General features: G+C 39.6%; 1 protein-coding gene across 1 annotated transcript; it reads left to right on the top strand.

Moving 5' to 3' along the window:
* Positions 1-508: 508 nt before the first annotated feature.
* Positions 509-5,190, top strand: LOC148072108 (C-type lectin domain family 10 member A-like). The gene is made up of 6 exons (XM_087799199.1): positions 509-594; positions 663-761; positions 2,465-3,016; positions 3,075-3,217; positions 4,438-4,547; positions 4,721-5,190. The coding sequence occupies exons 1-6, from the start codon at positions 522-524 to the stop codon at positions 4,857-4,859; spliced, it is 1,116 nt and encodes a 371-aa protein (XP_087655325.1). The 5' UTR covers positions 509-521; the 3' UTR covers positions 4,860-5,190.
* The last annotated feature ends 20,906 nt before the right edge of the window (positions 5,191-26,096 follow it).

Below are 26,096 nucleotides of genomic sequence, written 5' to 3'. Positions count from 1 at the left end.
TGTATCGCTAAAATCATAGTAAACTGTGTGAAACTGTAGAGTTGAGTCCAGTTTCAGACTCCTGCTCTCTGTTTAAAAAAAAAAAGGATTTTCAGCAGAAATCACTCTTACATTTTCCTCTCCATTGTCGAGGCCACAGAGAGCCGCTCTGTTATCAGCCGACACAGAGGAATTGGACCGAACCAGCTCAATACATCTGAAGAAAGTGAAGCTCCAGGTGATGCATCATGACGGCAACAATGCATTTCTACCGAACAACAAACAATTTGTTTTCCAATAATAGCACTTTTGCTAATTACAGTCACAGGAAATTAGCTTCTGATGGAATTTCTGCCTCTGACGGTGTTTGTGACAGAAACTTCTGAACCGGGCAATTTCTAAAGAAGTCTCAGGAAGGAAATGAAGTTTAAAAAAAAAAACACAGTCACCAGGTCACATGGCCTGAATATGTTCAACCGGAGCAAAGTTCAGATCCTGCAGCGGCTCGGTCAGGAAGTCTGATCCTGAATCCATTAGATCTCATGGATTCTCTGGATGTTGATGACGATGTTTACAGCGGTGATCACTTTCTTAAGAGGAGTCTTCTGACACAAGGTGCAAATCTTTTGTCAACTTTTGTTTCCTTGAAATCATTTCTAGCAAAGTATAAATGTTTCATTCAGGACATTCATGGAGGGAAGGTTCACCCAGACGTGTGATTGGATGTCTGGGTCTCCTCTGTGTTCTGCTGCTGGCAGGAAATATTGCTGTCATAGTACTGTGTAAGTCATACATAATACTGTATTAAACATACTTGATTGATTAGCAGCACCGATGATGTCATAGTTTGACCGAATATTGATTAGAGTCAATACAGACAGGTTTGTATTGGTGAAAAATTCAGTTCAATTTCCCTAATGGGACAAAAAAGCTGCTTCTTTTCGCTATTACGGCTGAAATGTGGACTCATCCAGCTCGCACACTTTGTTTTTTTTATTAAACCTTTAAACCGTCCAAATCCAGGGTCAGCAGATCTATTTTTCACCCCATACTGGTTTAATGTTGTACAAATACATTGTTTATAGTTTGTGTTTCACTCATTGTTACGGAGCCTCGGACATGACGTGGCAAAAAATCCAAATCAAATCATGGTCACAAAATACTAAGTCGTGGCCAGAAAATATTAAGTCATTTCCCTAAACAATATAAATCATGGCCTCGAAATACTCATTCATGGCCACGAAATACTAAATCCTGCTCAAAAGAATACTAAATCCTAGCTCTGAAATACTAATTCATGGCCACGGAATACTAAATCTTTGCCACAAAATACTAAATCATGGCCAAAAAAATACTAAATCCTGGCCCTGAAATACTTATTCATGGGAATGAACTACTTAATCCTGGTCCTGAAATACTAAACTTATGGCCACGAAATACTAAATCATGGCCACAAAATACTAAATCCTGACCCTGAAATACGAATTCATGTCCACAAAATACTAAATCTTTGCCCTGAAATACTAAACTTATGGCCACGAAATACTAAATCCTGGCCCTGAAATACTAATTCATGTCCACGAAATACTAAATCTTGGCCCTGAAATACTAAACTTATGGCCACGAAATACTAAATCATGGCCAAGAAAATACTAAATCCTGACACTGAAATACTAAACTTATGGCCACAAAATACTAAATCTTGGCCCTGAAATACTAAACTTATGGCCACCAAATACTAAATCATGGCCAAGAAAATACTAAATCCTGACACTGAAATACTAAATTTATGGCCACAAAATACTAAATCCTGGCCCTGAAATACTTATTCATGGGCATGAACTACTTAATCCTGGCCCTGAAATACTAAACTTATGGCCACGAAATACTAAATCATGGCCAAGAAAATACTTAATCCTGGCACTGAAATACTAATTTATGGCCACAAAATACTAAATCCTGGCCCTGAAATACTAAACTTATGGCCACGAAATACTAAATCATGGCCAAGAAAATACTTAATCCTGGCGCTGAAATACTAATTTATGGCCACAAAATACTAAATCATGGCCACAAAATACTAAATCCTGGCCCTGAAATACTAATTCATGTCCAAGAAATACTAAATCTTGGCCCTGAAATACTAAATCCTGGCCCTGAAATACTAATTTATGGCCACAAAATCCTGGCCCTGAAATACTAATTCATGTCCAAGAAATACTAAATCTTGGCCCTGAAATACTAATTCATGGCCACCAAATACTAAAGACTAAGACTTCTGGGATTGATGACGAGTGGTGACAAACCTTGATGTTTGACCAATCAAAGCAGAGTGGGTGTGGTTATGGTAAACAAGATTACATCTCCAGCAAACAAGTGTTTTTAGTGGGCGGAGCTTAAGATCATTTTTAATGTAAACACTTCAATTAAAAGAGAGTTTTGTACAAACAGACACACCTTGTGAGTTCTGCTTTGTGATCCACAGATCATGCCGTCATGACCCATGATTCCGACTCTCAGACCCCACTGAAGGAGCGTCCTCCAGAGGTGGAGGAGCTTCGGCGGGAGCACGAGGAGCTCCGGAGCAGATGCCACACTCTGGCGGAGAGCGAGAAGGAACTCACGAGCAGCCACGACGACCTGCGGAGACACAACCATCTGCTGCAGACTCATCTGGAGACGCTGGAGGAGAACCAGGCGGTGATGGAGAGCAATTACTCTTCACTGAGGCGCGACAAGGAGCGTCTGGATCAGGACCGAGAGCGGCTTCTCGCCACAGAGAGAAACTTGACATCACAGCTCCACGAGTCCAGATCCAGTTTGAGTCTGAGAGCGGATCACGAGCAGCTCCTGAGGGAGTGCGAGTCTACAAGGACTCTCCTGGACCCACCAGGGTCTGCCAACAGAACCGGGCCTGTGTCAATCCACGAGGAGAGGAACACCAGCTTCATCCGTTTGAAGATTGACCTCGAGGATTTGAGAAGGAGCAGGGCTGACCTTCAGAAGGAGTTGGACAAGATGGCTGCCAAAGTTGGAGGTGAGTGGCAGTCATGTGACTCCTGGGACCGGAGGGTGATTCTTGTGACGTCCCTCAGGTATGAGGTGTCAGGAAGGATGGAGGAAGTTCAGCATCAGCTGCTACTATGTGTCGTCGACCCGGAAGAACTGGACCGAGAGTCGGAGGGACTGTCTGGAAAGGGGCGGAGATCTGGTGGTGATTGACAGTGAAGAGGAGCAGGTGGGCGGAGCTAAGACACATGACTTTAAACCATTAGTCGGGATTTTGTGCTCAAGACTGATTCTTGCAGGACCAGAGAGAAACTAGAGTGAAGTTCATCTCAACTTAACTTTATGCACACTGTCTCACACAGATACACATATATATATACACAACACACAAACCTACACGCACACATACACAAATACACCTATATATAGGCACCCACACACACACACATATACACAAATACTGTATAAATACACACACACAAATATATACACACACATACACAAATACTGTATAAATACACACAGACAAATATATACACTGTATACACAAACACACAAATACTTGCACATATATAGCACATACTGTATATACTGTATACATCAAAAATACATATATACAGACATATATATATACAGAATATAACACATACTGTACATACTTTATACACAAACACCCAAATATATACACACACATACACACACCCACAAATATATATATACACACATGAACACACACACAGATATATAAATACACACGCATATCTATACAGACACACACATCCATTCATATGTTTATTTATAATCATTTTGAAATATTGGTTTTATTTAGCAATAAAAATGAAGATCATTATCAGGAAGTATGTTTTTGGTTACAAAGTTTTTATTTTCCTTTTTTTAAGCACAGTTTCTGATGCCATAGTATTTTTTTTATTCATTCTCAAATATTACTAAATACAACAACCTCACTTTTTCACTAATTAATTCGTACTGTGTATTAAACTAGTGTTGATGAACACTTAAGGAGTCTTGGCGATTGAGTTTCCTCACTTTCAAAATACTACTGCATGAGGAAGTATGAAGCCTCTCAGCCACTAATGTAATGTAACTTCACATCATTTTAAAACGAGAGCGCCACCTGCTGAAGTCCAAAGGTAACGACACTGTATCATTAAAACCTCATCAACCCATCACTACCATATAAATATGAAATCAATAAAATAATACCTGTACAGAAAGACACCACCTTTAAGTTATTACATGTTTTTGAGGTTGATAAAAAAAAGGAAGAGCTCTGTCATAAAAATATTTATTGCAAACAGCTGAGACACCAGACCCCATAAAAATTGTTCAAAAGAAGCATTTTGGCACCAGAATCAAACCCACCTTTGTGTCCGGGAGTGGATCCAGAACATCAGAACGGTTGGACCAACACCTGCTGTCCGTTCACAGATGTTCATCAGCGAACTTCTCGACGTTCCTCAGAACGCCTGGATCGGCCTGACGGACAGTTCGACAGAGGGAACCTGGATGTGGGTCGACGGGTCTCCGGTCACCGTGGAGTGAGTCCCGTCATAAAAACACACATTGAAATGACTCCCTGTGGATCAGAGGAAAACTGAACTAGCTCTGCTGTTGCAGTTGTTTATATAAAGTTATTGTCCTGGGAAATTTGTTTGATGTCGACCGTGAAAAAGTCTCTCCACCAACAGAATAATATGTTTCGTTCCTTCAGGTTCTGGCAGCCCGGCCAGCCCAACGACTGGACCCAGAACCAGGACTGTGGGGAAATCACTCGCGCCTCACCCGACAGTCGGGGACACTGGAACGACGACGGATGTTTCGCCCAACAACGTTGGATCTGTGAGAAATAAAAAGGCAGGTGGTCATAATGTTACGGCGGAATGGAAGAAACCTTATTTTCACCGGTGACGACTGAATTTTCGTGAAGCTGCGACGGCATCATCCGCACGTCAATTATTCACGACGGTAATTATGGCAGGAATCTAATCGTCTCCGTCACGACAAACGTCCCGAGGAAAGGTTTGTGTGCAGCGAGCTAATGATTTATTAACGACTTCGAGCCTCGCCGTCTGTTTGTGACACGAACAGACGAGGTTAGAGACGACGAGTTGTGATGCTAACAAGCTTTAGTGTGGATTCACTGATTACTTTTTTAATGGATGACAAATCGTCAAAAAATAAATCAACGTTGTATTATTGTCATGTCTAACCCGGTCAACAGTCTGAGCAACTCATGCCTGGTTCTTGTAAGGTAACTCTATGAAAGTATCTTTAGAATATTGAATGGTTTAGTTTAACTTTTTAAATGTTTAATTATTTTATTGAAATTCAGTTGTTGTTTTTTTTTAAATAACTTTATACAATATTTTTTTTATTTTTGTTTTTATTGAATAGTTGAGGAGAAAAAGCTTTGAATATTTTTAAAATGATTAATTCATTGTTCAAAATTCACATTTCAATAATTTAAAAACTAATTTTTATCAATTCAATATTTTGAAATTCAACATTTGTTTTTTTAATTAGTAAATTCAAAGTTTCAACCTTTGAAATTAGACCTCATACTTTTTCCATGTATTTAATTGATTCTTTTTACGCCATTTGTTAATTTTTGTGTTGCAATTTAACATCCAGCCACTAGATGGCAGCAGTCATCAAGTGTTTTTTGCACCTAGAAAACGATTAATTCCCAAGTTGTGATGCTAACAAGCTTTATTGTTGCTTCACTGATCCCTCTTTTTAATGGATGACAAATCGTCAAAAAAATAAATCAACGTTGTATTATTGTCATGTCTAACCCGGTCAACAGTCTGAGCAACTCGTGCCTGGTTCTGGTGACGTAACTCTATGAAAGTATCTTTAGAATATTGAATGGTTTAGTTTAACTTTTTAAATGTTTAATTATTTTATTGAAATTCAGTTGTTGTTTTTTTAAAATAACTTTATACAATACTTTTTATTTTTGTTTTTATTGAATAGTTGAGGAGAAAAAGCTTTGAATATTTTTAAAATGATTAATTCATTGTTCAAAATTCACATTTCAATAATTTAAAAACACATTTTTATCAATTCAATATTTTTTAAATTTAACATTTGTTTTTTTAATTAGTAAATTCAAAGTTTCAACCTTTGAAATTAGACCCCATACTTTTTCCATGTATTTAATTAAATGCAAATTTTTTACGCCATTTGTTAATTTTTGTGTTGCAATTTAACTTCCAGCCACTAGATGGCAGCAGTCATCAAGTGTTTTGTGCACCTAGAAAACGATTAATTCCCAAGTTGTGATGCTAACAAGCTTTATTGTTGCTTCACTGATCCCTTTTTTTAATGGATGACAAATCGTCAAAAAAATAAATCAACGTTGTATTATTGTGATGTCTAACCCGGTCAACAGTCTGAGCAACTCATGCCTGGTTCTGGTGACGTAACTCTATGAAAAGTATATCTTTAGAATATTGAATGGTTTAGTTTAACTTTTCAAATGTTGCATTCTTTTATTTATAATTTAGTTTTTTAAGCATTGAATTTCAATTTTTTTTAAATAACTTTATTCAATATTTTTGTTTTTATTGTATAGTTAAAAAGAAAACACTTAAAATATTATAATAATTATTAAGTCAGAGTTTAACATTTACATTTCAATAATTTAAAAACGAATTTTTATCAATTCAATATTTTTAATTTAACCTTTGTTTTTTTAATTAGTAAATTCAAAGTTTCAACCTTTGAAATTAGACCCCATACTTTTTCCATGTATTTATTTAAATACAACATTTTTACACCATTTGTTAATTTTTTTGTTGCAATTTAACTTCCAGCCACCAGATGGCAGCAGTCATCAAGTGTTTCTGCTGCTAAAAAAACGATTAATTTTCGCGAAATCCCGTCGATGAATGAGGACGAGAGGATACGGTCGATTCAAGCAACTTTTAAAGCTGATATTTGAGCATATTTTGCTTTAAAAAAAAAAAACGAAAGCAGCTACGACTTCATCAAGACTTAGGCGTAGTTCCGATTCCACTTCCTGTAAAGTCGACAGGTACAACGTCCTAGAGAGTCGTTTGCGTTAGAGGATTTACGAGAACATTGCAGTGAATTAGCACTTCTCCATGGCGCCCTCTGGTGTACATGAGTGTTACCACCATATATAAAACTATTAAAAAGCATCAGCTGCTACTATATTTGGTCGCGAAACGAAAAATGCTTTTCACTGACTCACGTCGAGTCATTCTCTCGAAACGATTCACCAGAGTGTGTTGATTTTTGTCGCCCCTGCAACAACGCAACCACAGCCTTGTTACGTAACACACGAGTCGGCTGATCTGAGGCCTCGTCTGCAGCGCTTGCATGTGGTCGCGCCCGGGTGTGGCGGCGCTATTAGGAGGAGCCATTAATTGGCTGCAGACTCGTCCTCCACCGCGGAGATGATTTCAGGCCCAAAAAAAAAGTATGTGGTCATGAACACAGCTCTCGGTGGTTCCCGGGGATACACTCCAGTCTGGGTGATGGAAAAACGTCTGTCACTGTTTGACGTGAAGTCAAGTCCTGGGTTCTGTTCAGAGAAAATTACGTTTTTTTTGCTGTTTCCCACAAAAAAAAAGTTAGATTGTAAAATGGAACATTTTTTATTGTGACACCGTGTCAGTTCCTTTTTAATTACCTTCCTTTTATTTACGAGTTATTATTTATATTATCAACAGATGTGGGAAACTGCCTGCTTGAGATCTTGGCTCCAGTAGAGTTTTGCTGTCTAAAGAAATAGTGTATTAATAAGAGAACATGTGTCATGAGGTGGAACTTAAAACTAGGGGTGTAAGATAATTTCAAAAGCCTTTTTTTTCACTAGACCGTATAGATTTTCAACAGCACAGCCTTTAACTCATGTTACATTTTATATCATAGATCTTCAATGTGTGTATAAAATGAAACAATTCAGGTTTTTCTTAAATTTTTATTTATTTACACTTAAATATTTACGCCATTTGTTCACTTTGTTTTGCAAAATTAAGCAGTCATCATTACGTTCTCCCCAGCTAATGAAACGCTGACATCCTGGCGATGACTGAGGACGAGAGGATACAGTCGACTCCAGCAGCTTTTAAAGCTGATGTTTGGACATATTTTGGTTTCAAAACATACGAAAGCAGTTACGACTTCATCAAGAGTCATGTGGTCTGTAAATTCTGCAACACCAGAGTCAAGTACTCGAGAGAGATATATATATATATATATATATATATTTATATATATATATACAGTATATGTGTGGTCTGTAAATTCTGCAACACCAGAGTCAAGTACTCGACAATACTGCAAATATATCCTACAGTAATCTCTCTCTTACTTGAGGGTCCGCTCAGCGAGGGGCGCTCCCTTTTTTTTTTCCCTCCATGAAAGGGGGGTCACCCCAGCAACAGCTAGCGTGCAGCAAACCTAAACACAAATGTTGTGGGGATCGTGTAGCGTTCTCGAGACGCTCGCTTCATCGTGGCGTCTTTAATAATTAACGCGCCCGGCGGGTGCATGTGTGGTTATTCACCGCGTGATAAACAAGTGTGATTCTGGGAAAATTACCTCTTGATTCCTGTTTAATAAATCACATTAGCATGGAGCGTGAGCGCCCCCCCCCCCCCCCCCCGCCCCCCTGAACTCTCCCTGCACGGGGCACGTGGCTCCCTGGGGAGGAAGTGGACGAGGGGTCGTTATCATTTCTGGCAGGGCTCCCGTGTGAACCCGAGGGCCCCTCGTCCATATTCATCAGCGGTGATTATGGCCAGTCCTGAGCCGCCGTTGGCCCCGGCAGGCTGGCGGCGCCGGGGAAGGTGAGACGACCTGACAGCCCGGCCAATTAGAGCTCTCCGAGGTGTGATGCTCCCAAAACAACAGTTGACACAAAAAAAGGCTCAAATATACCAATAATTAAGACAGGAAACTACAAAGAGAAATGTGGGGGAAAAAAGCACAATTGCAAACGTTACGTTTAAGAAAATCTTGATACACTTAAATAAACTCTTTTTTTTCATGATACTGTATTAATGCTCTACAGCAGGACCGGTTTAATGCGGAATTATATACGGACCTTCACATTAAAGCATTTTTCCACTCATTTACAGGTTTATTTTTTTAGTAAACTTGACTGAAAAAATCATCAAGAGTCCTCATTTACGAGGAAAATACTATGTTCTTCAAAACAAAACACCTTCCAGACTATAATAATCAATAGAACATAAATTATATCAATTATTTTCTCTTTCTCTGCATCCTGGTAACAAATGCCTCCCAGACCGGTACTAGTTCCCAGACCCGGGGTAGGGGATCATTTTTCTACAGTACTGTTTTGAGTTTTCTTTTTTAAAATTTAAAACCGTTTTTATTTTTATCTTAATAAAGTATGTGCAAAATAAAAGAATTCAAATTAAAATAATTTAATTTACAAGTAAGTATCAAGTAGTGTTTGTTCATTTTTGTGTTGCAATTAAACGTACGACAGCTAGATGGCGGCAGTCATTACGTCCTCTGCAGCAAAAGGAACAATAAAATTCCGCGAGATCCTGGCGGTGACTGAGGACGAGAGGATACAGTCGACCCCAGCAGCTTTAAAGCACATGATTGGACAGTATTTTGATTTCAAAACAAATGAAAGTAGTTACGACTTCGTCAAGAATCATGTGGTCTCTAAATTCTGTCAAGTACTCGACAATACTACAAATGTACCTGTATTCTTTTCAATACACACCCGTATACAAAAGTAGAAAATGAGAAAAAAATCAGTCAAAGAAACGTGTTGTACTGTTTATCATAAGTTAGTCGTGGATTTCTGCTCCAAGTTCTTGGCTTCGCAAAACTTTTCGTCATCATTGTCGTAAAAGGTTGCAAAAGAGACTTTTCCTGCTCGTGTTTCCGTCGTCATCGATGTCGTCATCCGCCGCAAAAAATAGGGACAACATTTGAATGTCGTCCGCGACCCCCATGTGTCCCACATCTTGAGATTTGGGACGAGATTAATAAACGATGTCCCTCAGACGTCTGTCTGAAGTCACGGTATAATTAAAATTCACCTCCAGAAAAGCAATTCAGTAGCCCGGCCCTCCAGAGACCCACCAGCCCGTGAACGATAATCATTTATAATTAAAGCCCGGCCGGGGTTCTGTAGTCTCAAGTTAAGGATCCGTCCCTCTCGCCGTCCTTCCAAATCTGCGACACCGGGCCCCCAGTCTGAGGACGCTAAACAAGTCAATTAAAACCCGCCCGACTCCATCAGCGAGCGGCCGGGCGGAATTCTATCTGCTGATTTGTGGCGGGACGGTTCTGTTGGGCGGCGGCGCGTCGTGGACGATGCAGGATGTCAGAAGTCTTAAGTAGCTGTCAGGTTCAATCAGCGGCGGAGCGGCGAGCCACCGGAGCCGTCTGGTTTTCTCCGAGGAAGAAACGACGACAAGGATCCTCGTCAACGTTCGGTAAAATGAAACTGCGTTGGGAACGTTTGGATTATTCAGAGCTCCTGAAAGTGACGGACAGATTGTTGTCTTCTTTAAATGTCAACAAACATTGTCTTTTGGATGTTTCGGGGTCATTTTAGTAAGAAGGGCAAGAATAGCTTTGTTTTTCGGATTTGACTAAAAGAACCCCAGTATCGAAGTCGAGTTTTCGATGGAGATACAACAGAAAAACACATTTTTTGGGTCGCACACCTGAATTCTTTCAAGACAGTTCGGGCAAATATCGCAATACTTTGTCAGCGTTTTCGTTGCGATTTTCTACTAAAATTCCCATTTTATTAAGAAAAGGTTTATAATTTGAGTTTTAAATAATACTTTAGGGGTGTGTATTGCCAATAATTTGGCAATACGATACGTATCATGATACAAGGGCAAGGATACGATACATTGTGGTATATAGTGATACTGTAGTAACAAGGATGTACTTGTAGTATTGTCGAGTACTTGACTCTAGTGTTGCTGAGTTTACAGACCACATGCCTCTTGCTTTTTGTTTTGAAACCAAAATATGTCCAAACATACAGTCGACTGTATCCTCTCGTCCTCAGTCCATGGCGGGATGTCGTGGGATTACATACGATACATTGCAAAATATTAATTTATTAACCAAAACAAATATTTAGATATTTAACTGTAATGATCATTTCTTGTATAATGTATAATTAAACTCTTATATTTTGTATAATTTCGACTGTATCCTCTCGTCCTCAGTCCATGGCGGTATCTTGTGGGATCACATTGAGGACGAAACGACTGATGCCGTCTAGCGGGCTTAAGTTTAATAAAGTTTAATATTTACATGTAAATGATTAATAAAATATCGTATTACTTTATTTAATACACACTTATATAAATATAAACCATAAAAAAACAGGATTATTATTGAAATATGAATTGAATGCCAAAAAACAAACAAAAAACAGTGTAACAGTATCTATTTTCTCAGGCAGAGACAGAACCGTAGACAAACTTTTCAGACGATTCTTTTTAACAATTTCCATGACTACAAAAGTGCCCGAACAAAAGGTTTATTGAAATCCCATACAGACATAAAACACAGTCCGACTGAGCTACAACATTTATACACCCGGTGATCCGAAGCGTCTTCCCAGAAAGAACAGAGCAAAAGACTGTGTATTTTTCCTCCCATGTTTCTATTATGGTTCATTTCCTGTGTGCGCGAGTCCAAGGAAAGTAAAAATGTGTGTTTGTGTTGGATATTAGTTTTCTGCTTCAAGCCATAAATGAGTCAATTATCGCAGCAGCACCTCCAGTTCTCCCGTCATCGTGACTCAATCTCAAAACCTTGTCGCAGCAGTCGTTACCGAACCCTCCTAATCCTCCGCACATGTGGGCGACGTTCTTGACCCGTGACTCGGTTCTCCAGCATCGACGTGACACATCTCTACGGCGTTAACAACATTAACCAGTCGCCGCCGCCGCCCGGAAACCAGCGTTTCTGTTTCTGTTTCCACTCGGAGGATAAATCCCTGACCGGTCCGGCGTGACCCCGGCTCCGCGCCGCATGTGGTCCGAGTTAATTGACCCGACCTTTTGACTTCCCGGTCCGACGGCAGGGGCTCGCAGGTTGAGGCGTCCCGGCGCCAGGGAAACCTTTCTGTCCGAGGACGCTCCCCTCATTAGGGGACGTCTCGCCAGATCGTGAACTGAAGTCGGTGAAGAGCGTGTCGTCTGAAATACAAGACTTTCTCTGACTTGTGTCCAAATTTTTTATGAAATTTGAACCAACTGACATATAGTTGCTGCGCTTTTTGTGCACATAAAGAAGAACTTATCGAGTAAACATTAGCATCAGTCGGAAATAATCAGATAACTATTTAACTGCACCTCTTGTTATTTATGTAAATATGATTGTGTATATATTATATAGCGCAGATTTATCTTTTATTCCATTTAGATTTTCTTTCTCGTTTTTATTTCTGGGTGTTTTTATTTCTCTTGCTGTTGTTAAACCGAATTTCCCCTCGCAGGACTAATAAAGGTTTTCTGATTCTGAAAGAAGAGATGGAGGGAAGACATTATCTTTGTTTTGAAGCTACAAAAAACTTTTTTACTAACAGAAAATACATCTATTTTCTACCACTTATCTGAAGGCTGGAGTGAAAAGGTCCAAATTTTTCCTCCTACCAAAAATCCCTATAACACCAACATTCCAAGACCAAGTGGATGACGTTCAGTGTCCTGGTTCTGCTCCGAAAAGCGTCCGGTAGAGATGTTTTTTTACTCTGTTGTTTTAACTGTTGCATGTACTGGACAACGCAAAACTGACCATCGGAAAACTAGAATAGTCAACCATGATTAAAGGGACGAATAAGAATAAACTAAACGGAACGTTAACCACTTAAAAAAGAAACAAAACTAAATAACCTATGGTGATATTTTCCGTCATAGAAAAAAAAACAATCCTAAATTAAACATAACAGAATTAAATTAGCAAAGAATAGGGGTGTGTATTGGCAAGACAGAGTATCGTGATCTGATACGTATCGTGATACAGGGGCGAAGATACGATATATTGCAATAAATTCATTTATTAACCGTTGGGAACTTTTGGATTTTTCAGAGAACCTGAAAGTGACAGACAGCTTGTTGGCTTCTTTAAATCCACAACAAACATTGTCTTTTGGATTTTTCAGCGTCATTTTAGTAAAAAGGAAAAGAATAGCTTCGTTTTGGGATTTGACTAAAGAAAACCCTAGTATCAATAAAAAGAATTTGATTGAGATACAACAGAAATAAATATTTTTTGGGGGTCGCACACCTGAATTCTTTCAAGACAGTTTGAGCAAATATCACAATACTTTGTCAGCGTTTTCGTCGCGATTTTCTACGAAAATACACTTTACATTAAGAAAAGTTTTATCATTTTGAGTTTTAAATAATACAAACGTCGTTTAGAGGTGTATATGGGCAAGAATTTGGCGATACGGTACATATCATGATACAGGGGCAAGGATACGATACATATGCGATATATTGTGATACTGTAGTAACAAGGATGTATTTGTAGTATTGTCGAGTACTTGACTGTGGTGTTGCTGAATTTACAGACCGCATGACTCTGCTTTTTGTTTTGAACCAAAAATATGTCCAAACATCAGCTTTTAGAGTCAACTGTATCCTCTCGTCCTCAGTCCATGGCGGGATCTCGTGGTATAACATAGGATATATTGCAATATATTAATTTGTTAAACAAATATTTTGATATTTAAGTGTAATGATAATTTCGTACACCCCTGACAAAGAAGGTGTATTAATTAAATAAACTATTATATTTTGAATTAAAACTCAAATTGTTAAACATTTAAACTCAAAAAGAACACATTTTATAAAGGAAAAATTGGTGCAAAATCATGACTTCATCTCTTTTTGTCTTAAGTCAGATGCTGTTTTTTTTTCTTTAGCCATCGAAGTTGTCCTTGAGCTTCTCGGATGTTTCCCCTTCTTGTTTTTCTTTTTGGAAGCGAATTTCGTAGATGAAACCACGTGGGAAAAGTTTTGTCTCCCTGTCATCGTCTGTGCCGACCCGCAGTCTAAACACTCGCGGGTCGAGGCGAGATGGTATCAGCGGGAGATCCAGGATCTGTTAGCAACATGCGTGTTTACGACAAGAACATGACGTCCCGGTGGTTCACCTCAGTCCCGGGGGAGTCCAAGAACCTCGAGGTCACAACAGAAGCCGTCGACCGTCAGTGAAACATCGCTCCATCTTCAAGGCACCGTCAGAATCCTCCACGTTTAATCCCGACTCGGTGAAATGAATCTGGATAAATAAATGGCTGGAAACCGTGTGACTCAAACAAACCGCCGCACGAACGCTGCTCCGCGGAAACTTGGACGAACCAGAGACTCGCAGAGACACCGCAAGCTTGAGTTGGACGCCGAGGGTCGGAAAGAAAGTGAATATTTACTTTAGAGCAAGAAAAGTCGGTGTAAACGTCACGTCGTGAACCAATGAAAAGATAAATGGTGAGTTTAAAATCTGAATGTTTTTGTTCTAAAGATGATTTTAACAAATAATAATTAATACTTTCTCTTTCGGTCATTTTAGTAAGAAGGTAACGAATAGCTACGTTTTTATACTGTTTGAAACAAAGCTGAGGATTTTTGTTAGTGTGTGTCTCTGCTCTGTATGTGTGTGTTTTTAAATAGCTTAAGAAAAATACAATCAGAATCATTTTTATTAAAATAAAATAAAAATTATTAAGACAAACTTTACTAAACTAAAAATGACTTCATGAACCCTAATACTAGCTTGATGCTTACATCAATGGAAAATATAATTGACATGCTAATGTTTTTAGCAATTAGGCTACCGTCTACTATCTTAAACACACTTTTGAAACGCATGGCCCATGGGCCAAATCTGGCCCGCCAAGTCTTTTTTTTGTGGCCCGCCGGTAGAATTTTCTCAAATCAAAGTATTTAATGTTGTGAAAAGATCCCAATGTTTAAGATAAGATAAGAAACAGATATTATCGATGTCAACAATTATACAGGGGCTTCGGATAAAAGTAAAAACTGAAGAGGAAAGTAAAGGAATTTGACGAGAGAACAATACAATTTATAAAATACATGTTTAACCCTTGTGATATCTTAGGGTCAAGGTGACCCAGAGGCCTAAAGAAAAGGTGTTTGTGGTGTCCCTTGTGTTGTCAAGGTGAAAGGCCTCCATGGCTTCCATAAACACATATGAAGTGGTGGAGGTCGTTCACATTTGTTTTCAGAACCTCTGGGTCACGTTGACCCAGAGACGACACAAGGGATACCGCAAGCACATTTGTTTTCAGGCCTTTGTCTCACATTGACCATGAGATGACACAACAGATACCACAAACAGATTTGTTTTCAGGCCTCTGGATCATGTTGTACCTGAGATAACACAAGGGTGACCACAGACATATTTGTTTTCAGGCCTCAGGGTCACATTGACCCAGAGACAAGACAAGGAATACCACAAACACATTTGTTTTCAGGCCTCAGGGTCACATTGACCCAGAGACAAGACAAGGAATACCACAAACACATTTGTTTTCAGGCCTCAGGGTCACATTGACCCAGAGACAAGACAAGGAATACCACAAACAAATTTGTTTTCAGGCCTCTGGGTCACGTTGACCCTGAGATGACACAAGGGATACCACAAACACATTTTTTTTCATGCCTCGGTATCATGTTGTCCCTGAGATAAAACAAAGGATACCACAAACACATTTGTTTTCAGGCCTCAGGGTCACATTGACCCAGAGACAACACAAGGAATACCACAAAACACATTTGTTTTCAGGCCTCTGGATCATGTGGTCCTTGAGATAACACAAGGTATACCACAAACACATTTGTTTTCAGGCCTCTGGGTCCTGTTGATCCTGAAATGACACAAGGGATACCACAAACACATTTGTTTTCAGGCCTCCGAGGATTACACACGAGTTAAGAAGACAGAAAAATGGTGAAAAGGCAGGTGGTCATAATGTAACGGCGCCTCCCTCTCGCTCGTACAGGAAATCAAAGCTGCAGCAGCTTGAATACATTTGAATAATTCTGCCTACGAAATGCCGAGCCAGCGTTTCCGAGGCGTTGTGTAGCGAGTGTTGAATCACATCCTCGTCTGACCCGACGACTCCAGAGATGATCCGCCGTGTTTCCGCCGCCGAGACGACATAAGTGATTCCTGCTCGCCGTGTCCTGGACCGGGAAACCTGTGCGGCAGCCACACACCACGCCGCTCGTCCGCAACGACAAAACCAGACTCCTGGCTGTGTGTGTGTGTGTATGTGTGTGTGTGTGTGAGTGTGTGTGTGTGTGTGTGTCTATGTGTGTCTCTCTCAACATCCTCTTGGAAACAACCGTCTCTTCCTGTTGACCCACTTCAGTGTAACACACGGTCGGATCGCACACACATTGTGTTCTACACAAAAACACTGTTACACACGTGTGCGACTCCTTCTCGAGCCGCACACGTCAAACGCACAATCCCGTTTGGGATCCGTTGTCACACCTACAGAAATTTTAAACGGTTAAACCTGGTCAAGAGTGAGAGCAACTCGGGTCTTTTTTTATAGATGTAAATAAAAGCGCCCTCTAGTGGTCAATGAAAGGATCTAAATAAACCTGTGTGTGTTGGTTCATGTAGTTCATGGTTAGATCACTTTGTGAACTGGATGAACCAGCAGGAGAAAAAGTTATGGTCAAGGACAAAAAAAGACTGGTTTTGGACTTAAACTCTGATTTGTTCTCGTCTGAGCCAGGAGTCTGGAGGCCATGTTTAGGTTCTGGTGAACCGGAGGAGCAGCTGATCCAGAACCTCCGACCCTGAGGAGTCGACCCACACTGTTGTGACAGCAGACCTGAATGTGTGTGCGTATGTAAGATAAATGTGTGCGTGTGTGTGTGTGTGTTGGCGCTTTTGTGTGTCTTTTAAGCATGTTGAGACCCGGTCTGTGTGTGTATCTATCTTTTTTTATATCTATGTGTGTGTCTGACATACACATGTGGGTGTGTAAGAGAAAAAGACTGTGTGAGTCTATGCGTGTTAATCAGTTTGTTTGTGTGTTTATCAATCTTCTAATTGAATCTTTGTGTGTGTGTGTGTATTGATATTTTTTGTATCTATGTGTGTTTGTGTGTGTTTGTTTGTATGCATACACGTGTGAGTGTGTGCATGTATTTCAGGTGTGTGTGTTTAAGAGAGTTTGTGTTTCTGTGTGTGTACATACGCATCTAATTGTGTTTGTGTGAGACCATTTGTGTGTCTGTGTGCACTTATGTGTCTGCCTGTTTTTGTTTGTGTGTGTGGTTGTTTATCAGTTTGTGTGTGTGTACATTTGTGTGCATTTTCTTTTGTGTCTATGAGTGTGTGTCTGTTTGTGTCCGTATACTTACACATGTTTGTATGTGTGTGTTTTTAGGCATTTGTGTGTGTGTGTTTGTTTGTATACATACACATGTACGTATGTGCATGTTTTGTCAGGTGTGCGAGTTTAAGAGAGTTTGTGTGTCTGTGTGTGTATATACGCATCTGATTGAGTTTGTGTGAGACCATTTGTGTGTCTGTGTGTACTTATGTGTGTGTGTCTGCCTGTTTGTGTGTGGGGTTGTTTTTCAGTTTGTGTGTGTACAGTTGTGTGCATTTTCTTTTGTGTCTATGAGTGTGTGTCTGTTTCCATATACATTAACATGTTTGTATGTGTGTTTTTAGGCATTTGTGTTGTGTGTTTGTTTTTATACATACACACGTGGGTGTGTGCATGTTTTTCAGGTGTATGTGTTAAAGAGAGTTTGTGTGTCTGTTTGTGTACATACGCATCTGATTGTGTTCGTGTGAGACCATTTGTGTGTCACTGTGTTCTTATGTGTGTGTTTGTGTGTCTTCCTGTTTTTGTTTGTATGTGTGGTTGCTTATCAGTTTGTGTGTATAAATTCGTGTGCATTTTCTTTAAGTGTGTATCTGTCTGTGTCCGTGGGTGTGTGTGTTTTTTTTAGGTATTTGTGATTGTATTTGTGTGAGTCAGAGAAGGTTTGTCATTGTGTGTGTACTTACTCATGCGATTGTGTGTTTCTGTGTGTGTGTCAGTTTGTTGTCATGCATGTAAATGTCTTATCAGTTTGTGTCTATGTGTGTGTATCTATCTTGTTTTGTATCTATGTGTGTGTTTCTGTTTTGTGTCCGTACACATATAATTGTGTTTGTGTGTGAGAGAGACAGTTTGTGTGTCTGTGTGTGTACCTTTGGAATCATAAGAAACTATGAAATAATAGAAATGAGATAAAACACAATTTAAAACCTAATTTTTGTTCTTTTTTAGACAAAACCATTAAAAAGTAGTTTTATAGAAGTATCTTCCCAGACTTCTCTCTGCTGTGACCTCCTGTGGTCAGGGGGGCGGTTTGAATGGGGGGGAAAAAGGGCTGACCTCTGACCCCCTGAGCTGGTCCACACTTGGGCGAGTGTGTGTGTGGGTTTGTGTCAGCGAGGGGTTAACCAAAGAATGCTGGAGCTGCTGGTTTGTGGATAATTGAGCCATTTGTAGTGAGGTCAGTGCAGAGTGACCCTCAGACCCCCCGCACCCCCCCTCAGTGTCAGCAGCACTGACCACTGCAGCCTCCATCTCTGGTGTGTTGTGTATTAGTGTGTTATTGTTGCAGCAGCTTTTAAAGGATAATAAGTCACGGAACTGTGGAAAATATAATTCAAAACTACATTGAATCACTTTATGTTACTTTGTATGTGTGTTTGTTGATGCGTGTGTGTCTGCCTTGTTTGTGTGTAATTGTTAGTGTTTGTTTGTGTGTGTGTCTGGCGTGTATGTGCATGTTTGTTGGTGTGTTAATGTATGTCTGCCATTTATGTGTGTTAATGTGTGTGTCTGCCATGTATATGTGTGTGTCGATGTGTGCGCGTGTGTTTGTTAGTGTGTGCGTGTCAGATGTGTGCATGTGTTTTAATGTGTGTGTCTGCCGTGTAAATGTGTGTGTTGGTCTGTGCGTGCGTGTTTGTTAGTGTGTGTGTGTCAGATGTGTGCATGTGTTTTAATGTGTGTGTCTGCCGTGTATATGTGTGTGTTGATGTGTGCACACATGTTTGTTAGTGTGTGTCAGCCATGTGTGCATGTTTGTTAGTGTGTGTTTGTTAATGTGTGTGTCTCCCATGTATATGTGTGTGTTGGTCTGTGCGTGCGTGTTTGTTAGTGTGTGTGTGTCAGATGTGTGCATGTGTTTTAATGTGTGTGTCTGCCGTGTATATGTGTGTGTTGATGTGTGCACACATGTTTGTTAGTGTGTGTCAGCCATGTGTGCATGTTTGTTAGTGTGTGTTTGTTAATGTGTGTGTCTCCCATGTATATGTGTGTGTTGGTCTGTGCACACGTGTTTGTTAGTGTGTGTGTGTATCAGCGGCTCTACATGTTTGTTAGTGTGTGTTTGTAGATGTGTGTGTCTGCCGTGTATATGTGTGTCAATGTGTTTGTCTGCCGTGTATATGTGTGTGTTGATGTGTGTGCACGTGTTTGTTAGTGTGTGTGTCTTCTTTGTATATGTAAGTAAGTAAGTAGGTAATATGTGTGTCTTTGTGCTTTGTGTGTGTTTGTTAGCGTGTGTTAATATGTGTGTCACAGCCAAGAATGTGTAGTGTTCTGCAGTCTATATATGTGTTTGTTGTAGTGTGTCTCTGCAGTTAATGTGTGTGTGTTTTAATTTGTGTTAGTGTGTGTGTCTGCTGTCTTTGCGTAAAAGTGTCTGCTTTATATGTTTTTTTATTAGTGTATGTCAGCGCTCTATGCGTGTGTTGGTCAGTGAATGTGTCTGCTGTGTGTGTATTTCTTAATGTGTGTTTCTGTTTTATATGTGTGTTTCTTTATTAGTGTATGTCAGCGCTCTGTGTGTGTGTTGGTCAGTGAATGTGTGCTGTGTGTGTGTTTCTTAATGTGTGTTAGTGGGTGTTTCTGTTTTATATGTGTGTTTCTTTATTAGTGTATGTCAGCGCTCTATGCGTGTGTTGGTCAGTGAATGTGTGCTGTGTGTATTTCTTAATGTGTGTTTCTGTTTTATATGTGTGTTTTTTTATTAGAGTATGTCAGCGCTCTGTGTGTGTTGGTCAGTGAATGTGTCTGCTCTGTGTGTGTTTCTTAATGTGTGTGAGTGGATGTTTTATTAGTGCGTGTCAGCGGTCTATGTGTGTGTGTGTTTGTTGGTGTTTGTGTCTGCCATGTGTGTGTGTTTCTTATTGTGTGTGTATGTGTGTTAGTGTGTGTTTCTGCTTCATATGTGTGTTTTTTCATTAGCGCGTGTCAGTGGTTTATGTGTGTGTTTGTTGGTGTTTGTGTCTGCCATGTGTGTGTGTTTCTTATTGTGTGTGTATGTGTGTTAGTGTGTGTTTCTGCTTCATATGTGTGTTTTTTCATTAGCGCGTGTCAGTGGTTTATGTGTGTGTTTGTTGGTGTTTGTGTCTGCCATGTGTGTGTGTTTCTTATTGTGTGTGTATGTGTGTTAGTGTGTGTTTCTGCTTCATATGTGTGTTTTTTCATTAGCGCGTGTCAGTGGTTTATGTGTGTGTTTGTTGGTGTTTGTGTCTGCCATGTGTGTGTGTTTCTTATTGTGTGTGTATGTGTGTTAGTGTGTGTTTCTGCTTCATATGTGTGTGTTTTCATTGGCGCGTGTCAGTGGTTTATGTGTGTGTTTGTTGGTGTTTGTGTCTGCCATGTGTGTGTGTTTCTTATTGTGTGTGTATGTGTGTTAGTGTGTGTTTCTGCTTCATATGTGTGTTTTTTCATTAGCGCGTGTCAGTGGTTTATGTGTGTGTTTGTTGGTGTTTGTGTCTGCCATGTGTGTGTTTCTTATTGTGTGTGTTTGTTGGTGTTTGTGTCTGCCATGTGTCTGTTTCTTATTGTGTGTGTTTGTTGGTGTTTGTGTCTGCCATGTGTCTGTTTCTTATTGTGTGTGTATGTGTGTTAGTGTGTGTTTCTGCTTCATATGTGTGTTTTTTCATTAGCTCGTGTCAGTGGTTTATGTGTGTGTGTTTGTTGGTGTTTGTGTCTCCCGTGTGTGTGTGTGTGTTAATGTGTTTGTCTGCTGTGATTGTGTATCTTTGTGTGTATATCTCATGTGTGTTTCTTATTGTGTGTGTATGTGTGTTAGTGTGTGTTTCTGCTTCATATGCGTTTTTTCACTAGTGCGTGTCAGTGGTCTGTGTGTGTTTGTTAGTGTTTGTCTCTCCTGTGTGTGTGTTAATGTGTTTCTTTGCTGTGATTGTATATCTCATGTGTGTTTCTTATTGTGTGTGTATGTGTGTTAGTGTGTGTTTCTGCTTCATATGTGTGTGTTTTCATTGGCGCGTGTCAGTGGTTTATGTGTGTGTTTGTTGGTGTTTGTGTCTGCCATGTGTGTGTGTTTCTTATTGTGTGTATGTGTGTTAGTGTGTGTTTCTGCTTCATATGTGTGTTTTTTCATTAGCGCGTGTCAGTGGTTTATGTGTGTGTTTGTTGGTGTTTGTGTCTGCCATGTGTGTGTGTTTCTTATTGTGTGTGTATGTGTTTTAGTGTGTGTTTCTGCTTCATATGTGTGTTTTTTCATTAGCGCGTGTCAGTGGTTTATGTGTGTGTTTGTGTCTGCCATGTGTGTGTGTTTCTTATTGTGTGTGTATGTGTGTTAGTGTGTGTTTCTGCTTCATATGTGTTTTTTTTCATTAGCGCGTGTCAGTGGTTTATGTGTGTGTTTGTTGGTGTTTGTGTCTCCCGTGTGTGTGTGTGTGTTAATGTGTTTGTCTGCTGTGATTGTGTATCTTTGTGTGTATATCTCATGTGTGTTTCTTAGTGTGTGTGTATGTGTGTTAGTGTGTGTTTCTGCTTCATATGCGTTTTTTCACTGGTGCGTGTCAGTGGTTTGTGTGTGTTTGTTGGTGTTTGTGTCTCCCGTGTGTGTGTGTTAATGTGTTTGTCTGCTGTGATTGTGTATCTTTGTGTGTAAATCTCATATATGAAGGAGAAAATAATGTTGTGTACGTGTCGATGATGTCATGTTTCGATGCCGTGGATGAAATGCTGAGTCAGCAGATGGTGGTGAAGTTTACAGAAGGTTTTCTGTCGACACAGGAAGTCGTGTTTACTGCACGAGTTCAGAACCTAAACTTCCATGAACACAGAGAAAGTCAAATAAACACAAGAGGCTGGAAATATAATCAGGAAGAGACACACACACACGCACACACACACACACGCACACACACACACTTCCTCCTCAGGAAGATTCTTCCGTCACAAGAATGTCAAACACACACAATAATTGAATACATGATTACATTCAGTCTAAATAGATCCAAAAACTTTCAAACAAAATGGAATAAAAACACAACAGTGTGAAAGCGTTCTTATGGAACGTCGTGATTTCCTTCCACCGTGTTTGTCACGACCGTCAGGTTCCTCGTCTCGTTCTTTTGATGTGAATTAAGATTTGTTTCTCATTGGCTGTCACACGACGGCTTGCGTGTCACGACTTTGACACCGTCGGTGACACGCGGCGTTGACAGGCGCAGATTCAGACGAGTGACCCCCGAGCCCGCTTTTCGTGAAACGAGCTTTGATGGAGGGAAATCGTTTTTCTCGGCTTCTGCTCGCGGCTCGAAATCACGTCGACTTTTTTTTCTTATTTTGACTGCTCGGATTCTGACTCTGAACCGAGGAACTGAGGGACGTTTTTAAAAAACGTTGGACTGATGGTTATGACGGGTTCACTTTCAGTTTACAAGTGCTCATGAAACAACTTTAGTCACTTTAGCTTAGATTTATTTTCATATTTATCTACTAGAGCTGATGTTACACCTGAAGGTTTTTTTTAACGAAACATGATAATGTTGCAATTAAACATACTAACGATACAACTGAACATGCTAGTTTTGAAACTGAACATGCTTTTATGACAACTAAACATGCAAAGGTTTACATTTAACATCCTAACTTCACAACTCAACATACTAATGTTACAACTAAACATGTTAATGTGACAACTAAACATGTTGTTGCAATTAAACATGCTAACGATACAACTGAACATGCTAATATTACAACTAAACATGCCATTGTTGCAATTAAATATACAAACGATACAACCAAACATGCTAACGACAGAACTAAATATGCTAATGTTACAACAAAAAATGCTACCTTTTCAACTGAACATGCTATTTTCACAACTGAAACAACTTAGTCACTTTAGCTTATATTATATTTCATATATTTATCTACTAGCGAGGATGTTACATCTGCTGATGTTATACCTGAAGGTTTTTAGGTTTCAACTGAACATGCTAACGTTACAATTAAACATGCTAACGATACAACTGAACATGCTTTAATGACAACATGCAAAGGTTAATATTTAACATCCTAACTTCACAACTGAACATACTAATCTTACAACTAAACATGCTATTGTTGCAATTAAACATGTTAATGTTACAACTTAACATGTTATTGTTGCAATTAAACATGCTAGCGACAGAACTAAATATGCTAATGTTACAACAAAAAATGCTACATTTTCAACTGATCGTGCTATTGTTGCAACTGAACATGCTATTTGCACAACTGAACCTGCTAATGTTACAACTGAACATGCTAACTTTACAACCGAACATGCTAATGTTACAACTGAACATGCTAATTTTAAAAAATGAACATGCTAATGTTACAACTAAACATGCAAGGGTTAAAACTAAACATGCTAACTTTACAACCAAAAATGCTAATGTTACAACTAGACATGCAAAGGTTACAACTAAACATGCTTACTTTACAACCAAACATGCTAATGTTACAACTAAACATGCAAGGATTAAAGCTAAACATGCTAACGTTACAACAGAAAATGCTAACCTCACAACTGAACATGCTAATGTTACAAGTAAACATGCTAATGTTACAACTAGACATGCAAAGGTTACTACTAAACATGTTTACTTTACAAATGGACATGCTAACTTCAAAACTGAACATGCTAATGTTACAACCAAACATGCTAATGTTACAACCAAACATGCTAATGTTGCAACTAAAAATGCAAGGATTAAAACTAAACATGCTAACGTTAAAACAGAACGTGCTAATTTACATCTTAACATGCTAACGTTACAACTGAACATGCTAACTTGACAACTGAACATGCTAATGGTGCAACTAAAAATGCAAGGATTAAAACTAAACATGCTAACGTTAAAACAGAACGTGCTAATTTACATCTTAACATGCTAACGTTACAACTGAACATGCTAACTTGACAACTGAACATGCTAATGGTACAACTGAACATGCTACTGTTACAACTAAACATGCTAACCTTACAACTCAACATGTTTACCTTTCAACTTAACATGTTTACTTTACAACTTAACATGTTTACTATACAACTTAACATGCTAACGTTACAACCGACAACTGCTCAAGTGCATATTATGTAGGACCTCCTAGAGAGCCAGAAAGACGGTTTCTGTTATTCTGGGTCATCTTCCAGCTGTGAGCGTCTGACAGACGACTCTGATGTTGACGCTGATAACCTGATGACTGATCTCCGCCGCCTCCGTTTATTCGTCCTCATGACACTCAAGCCAAACATCCGCGTTTTACTGCGGCGTCAGGTCGTGAACTTTAATGCGACCGCGGCGTCGGCCCTCCGATGACGGACGAGCTGCTCGCTGTCCCCCGAGCGCGCCGTGATTACCCATCATGCTCCACTCAGCGACTGATTTAAGTGCAGCCTGCGGGAGTCTGCGCGGCCAGAATCCAGATTGTTCATTATCAGCTCGTTATCATTGCCGCCGGCGGATTATTGATCGTCCGCACGTTGAAGCGATAGCTACGGCTGCCTCTGATTGGACGAGGCGGGGACGGTCGCTGACACATCGCCCCCCCCCCTCGAGTCCTGTCGTCCCCTGTCGTTGCTCACACTTAAGCGTGGACACGTCAGGATACAAACTTGACCTTCGACCTCTCTGACCTTTATACTCCAGGGAAATCAAAACGATGTAAATGTTGCTGTCAAGAATGAAAACAGGAGATTTAAAGCTGGTTGGGTAGAGGCCCAGGGCACACCTACCGCTGGATGAAGACAATAATAGCTCCTTCAAAATATAAAGTCACATTCATACATTTCCCCCTCAAAGCCGATTCTGGTGGTTTTTGGATCTCGCCCTTTAACGCCCTTCAAGTTTCCAGTCACTTTTTCTGCTGAACTTTCTTTGGGTTGTAATCTGAAGCCTCCAGATCCTCTCGAGTCACGTCACGATTTTTTGTCTCCGAGCAAATATTCCAGCGACTTCTCGGACTCTTTTTCTGGGGAGGGGTGTTGCTTTCAGAACGGGGCTGTAATCTGCTTTGCCAGATTCTCTCTGGTTCTGTTTTGCGTCACCGTTGGAAATAAAACAAAGCTCTCGGCGTTGTGGCCGAGTGAGAGACTTCTGGTTATTACGTCTGATTGGACGGGACTGAGGTCAGGGTGGAACATGATGTTGATGCCATTTGTTGTCTCCTTCGATTATATATCTTGCGTTTTAACATCCCTTAACAACTTTGACAGCATCTAATGGTAGGATGTGGGATTGCGCTAGTTAATTAATGCACTAGTGTTAGCTCTGCAGATCATTGTGATACAGATAGTAGTTTCTGCTTAAATATTGGTATATAAAACATACATTTACATCATATAATGTTCAGCATTGAGGGTTCCCTAAAAACTTAATAATGTATTTACTGCCTAGGATGTAAAAACCAAATGATTTTGTTTTTTGGTAAAGTGAAAACAAATTTTTGTATGTTGTATGTATTTGTATTTTGTTACATATCAATGTTTTTTTTTCTTTTCAGTCTAAATACACACATTTACCAGTGATTTTTTTGTATTGTCAAAACGGTTTTACTTTTTTTCTGTAATTATTTAAGATATCTTCTTGACTAATTTTAAGCTGCTGCTTTATTTAATTTTCTTTTCTTTTAAAAATCCTCATATCATAATTGAATTTTTTTCAATATATATTAACTTTCATGTTTTCCTATTTTACATATTAGTTTGTCATTTATATTC

Source organism: Callionymus lyra, chromosome 9 (assembly GCF_982586985.1).
Source record: "Callionymus lyra chromosome 9, fCalLyr1.hap1.1, whole genome shotgun sequence".
NCBI lineage: Eukaryota > Metazoa > Chordata > Actinopteri > Syngnathiformes > Callionymidae > Callionymus > Callionymus lyra.
This window is presented reverse-complemented; position numbering and strand designations above follow the sequence as displayed.

Coding starts and splice junctions, on each gene's coding strand:
- LOC148072108 (XM_087799199.1), top strand. CDS start 522: ATGGATTCTCTGGATGTTGATGACGATGTTTACAGCGGTGATCACTTT. Junction 595..662: donor GAGGAGTCTTCTGACACAAG/GTGCAAATCTTT, acceptor TGTTTCATTCAG/GACATTCATGGAGGGAAGGT. Junction 3,218..4,437: donor TTGACAGTGAAGAGGAGCAG/GTGGGCGGAGCT, acceptor GTCCGTTCACAG/ATGTTCATCAGCGAACTTCT.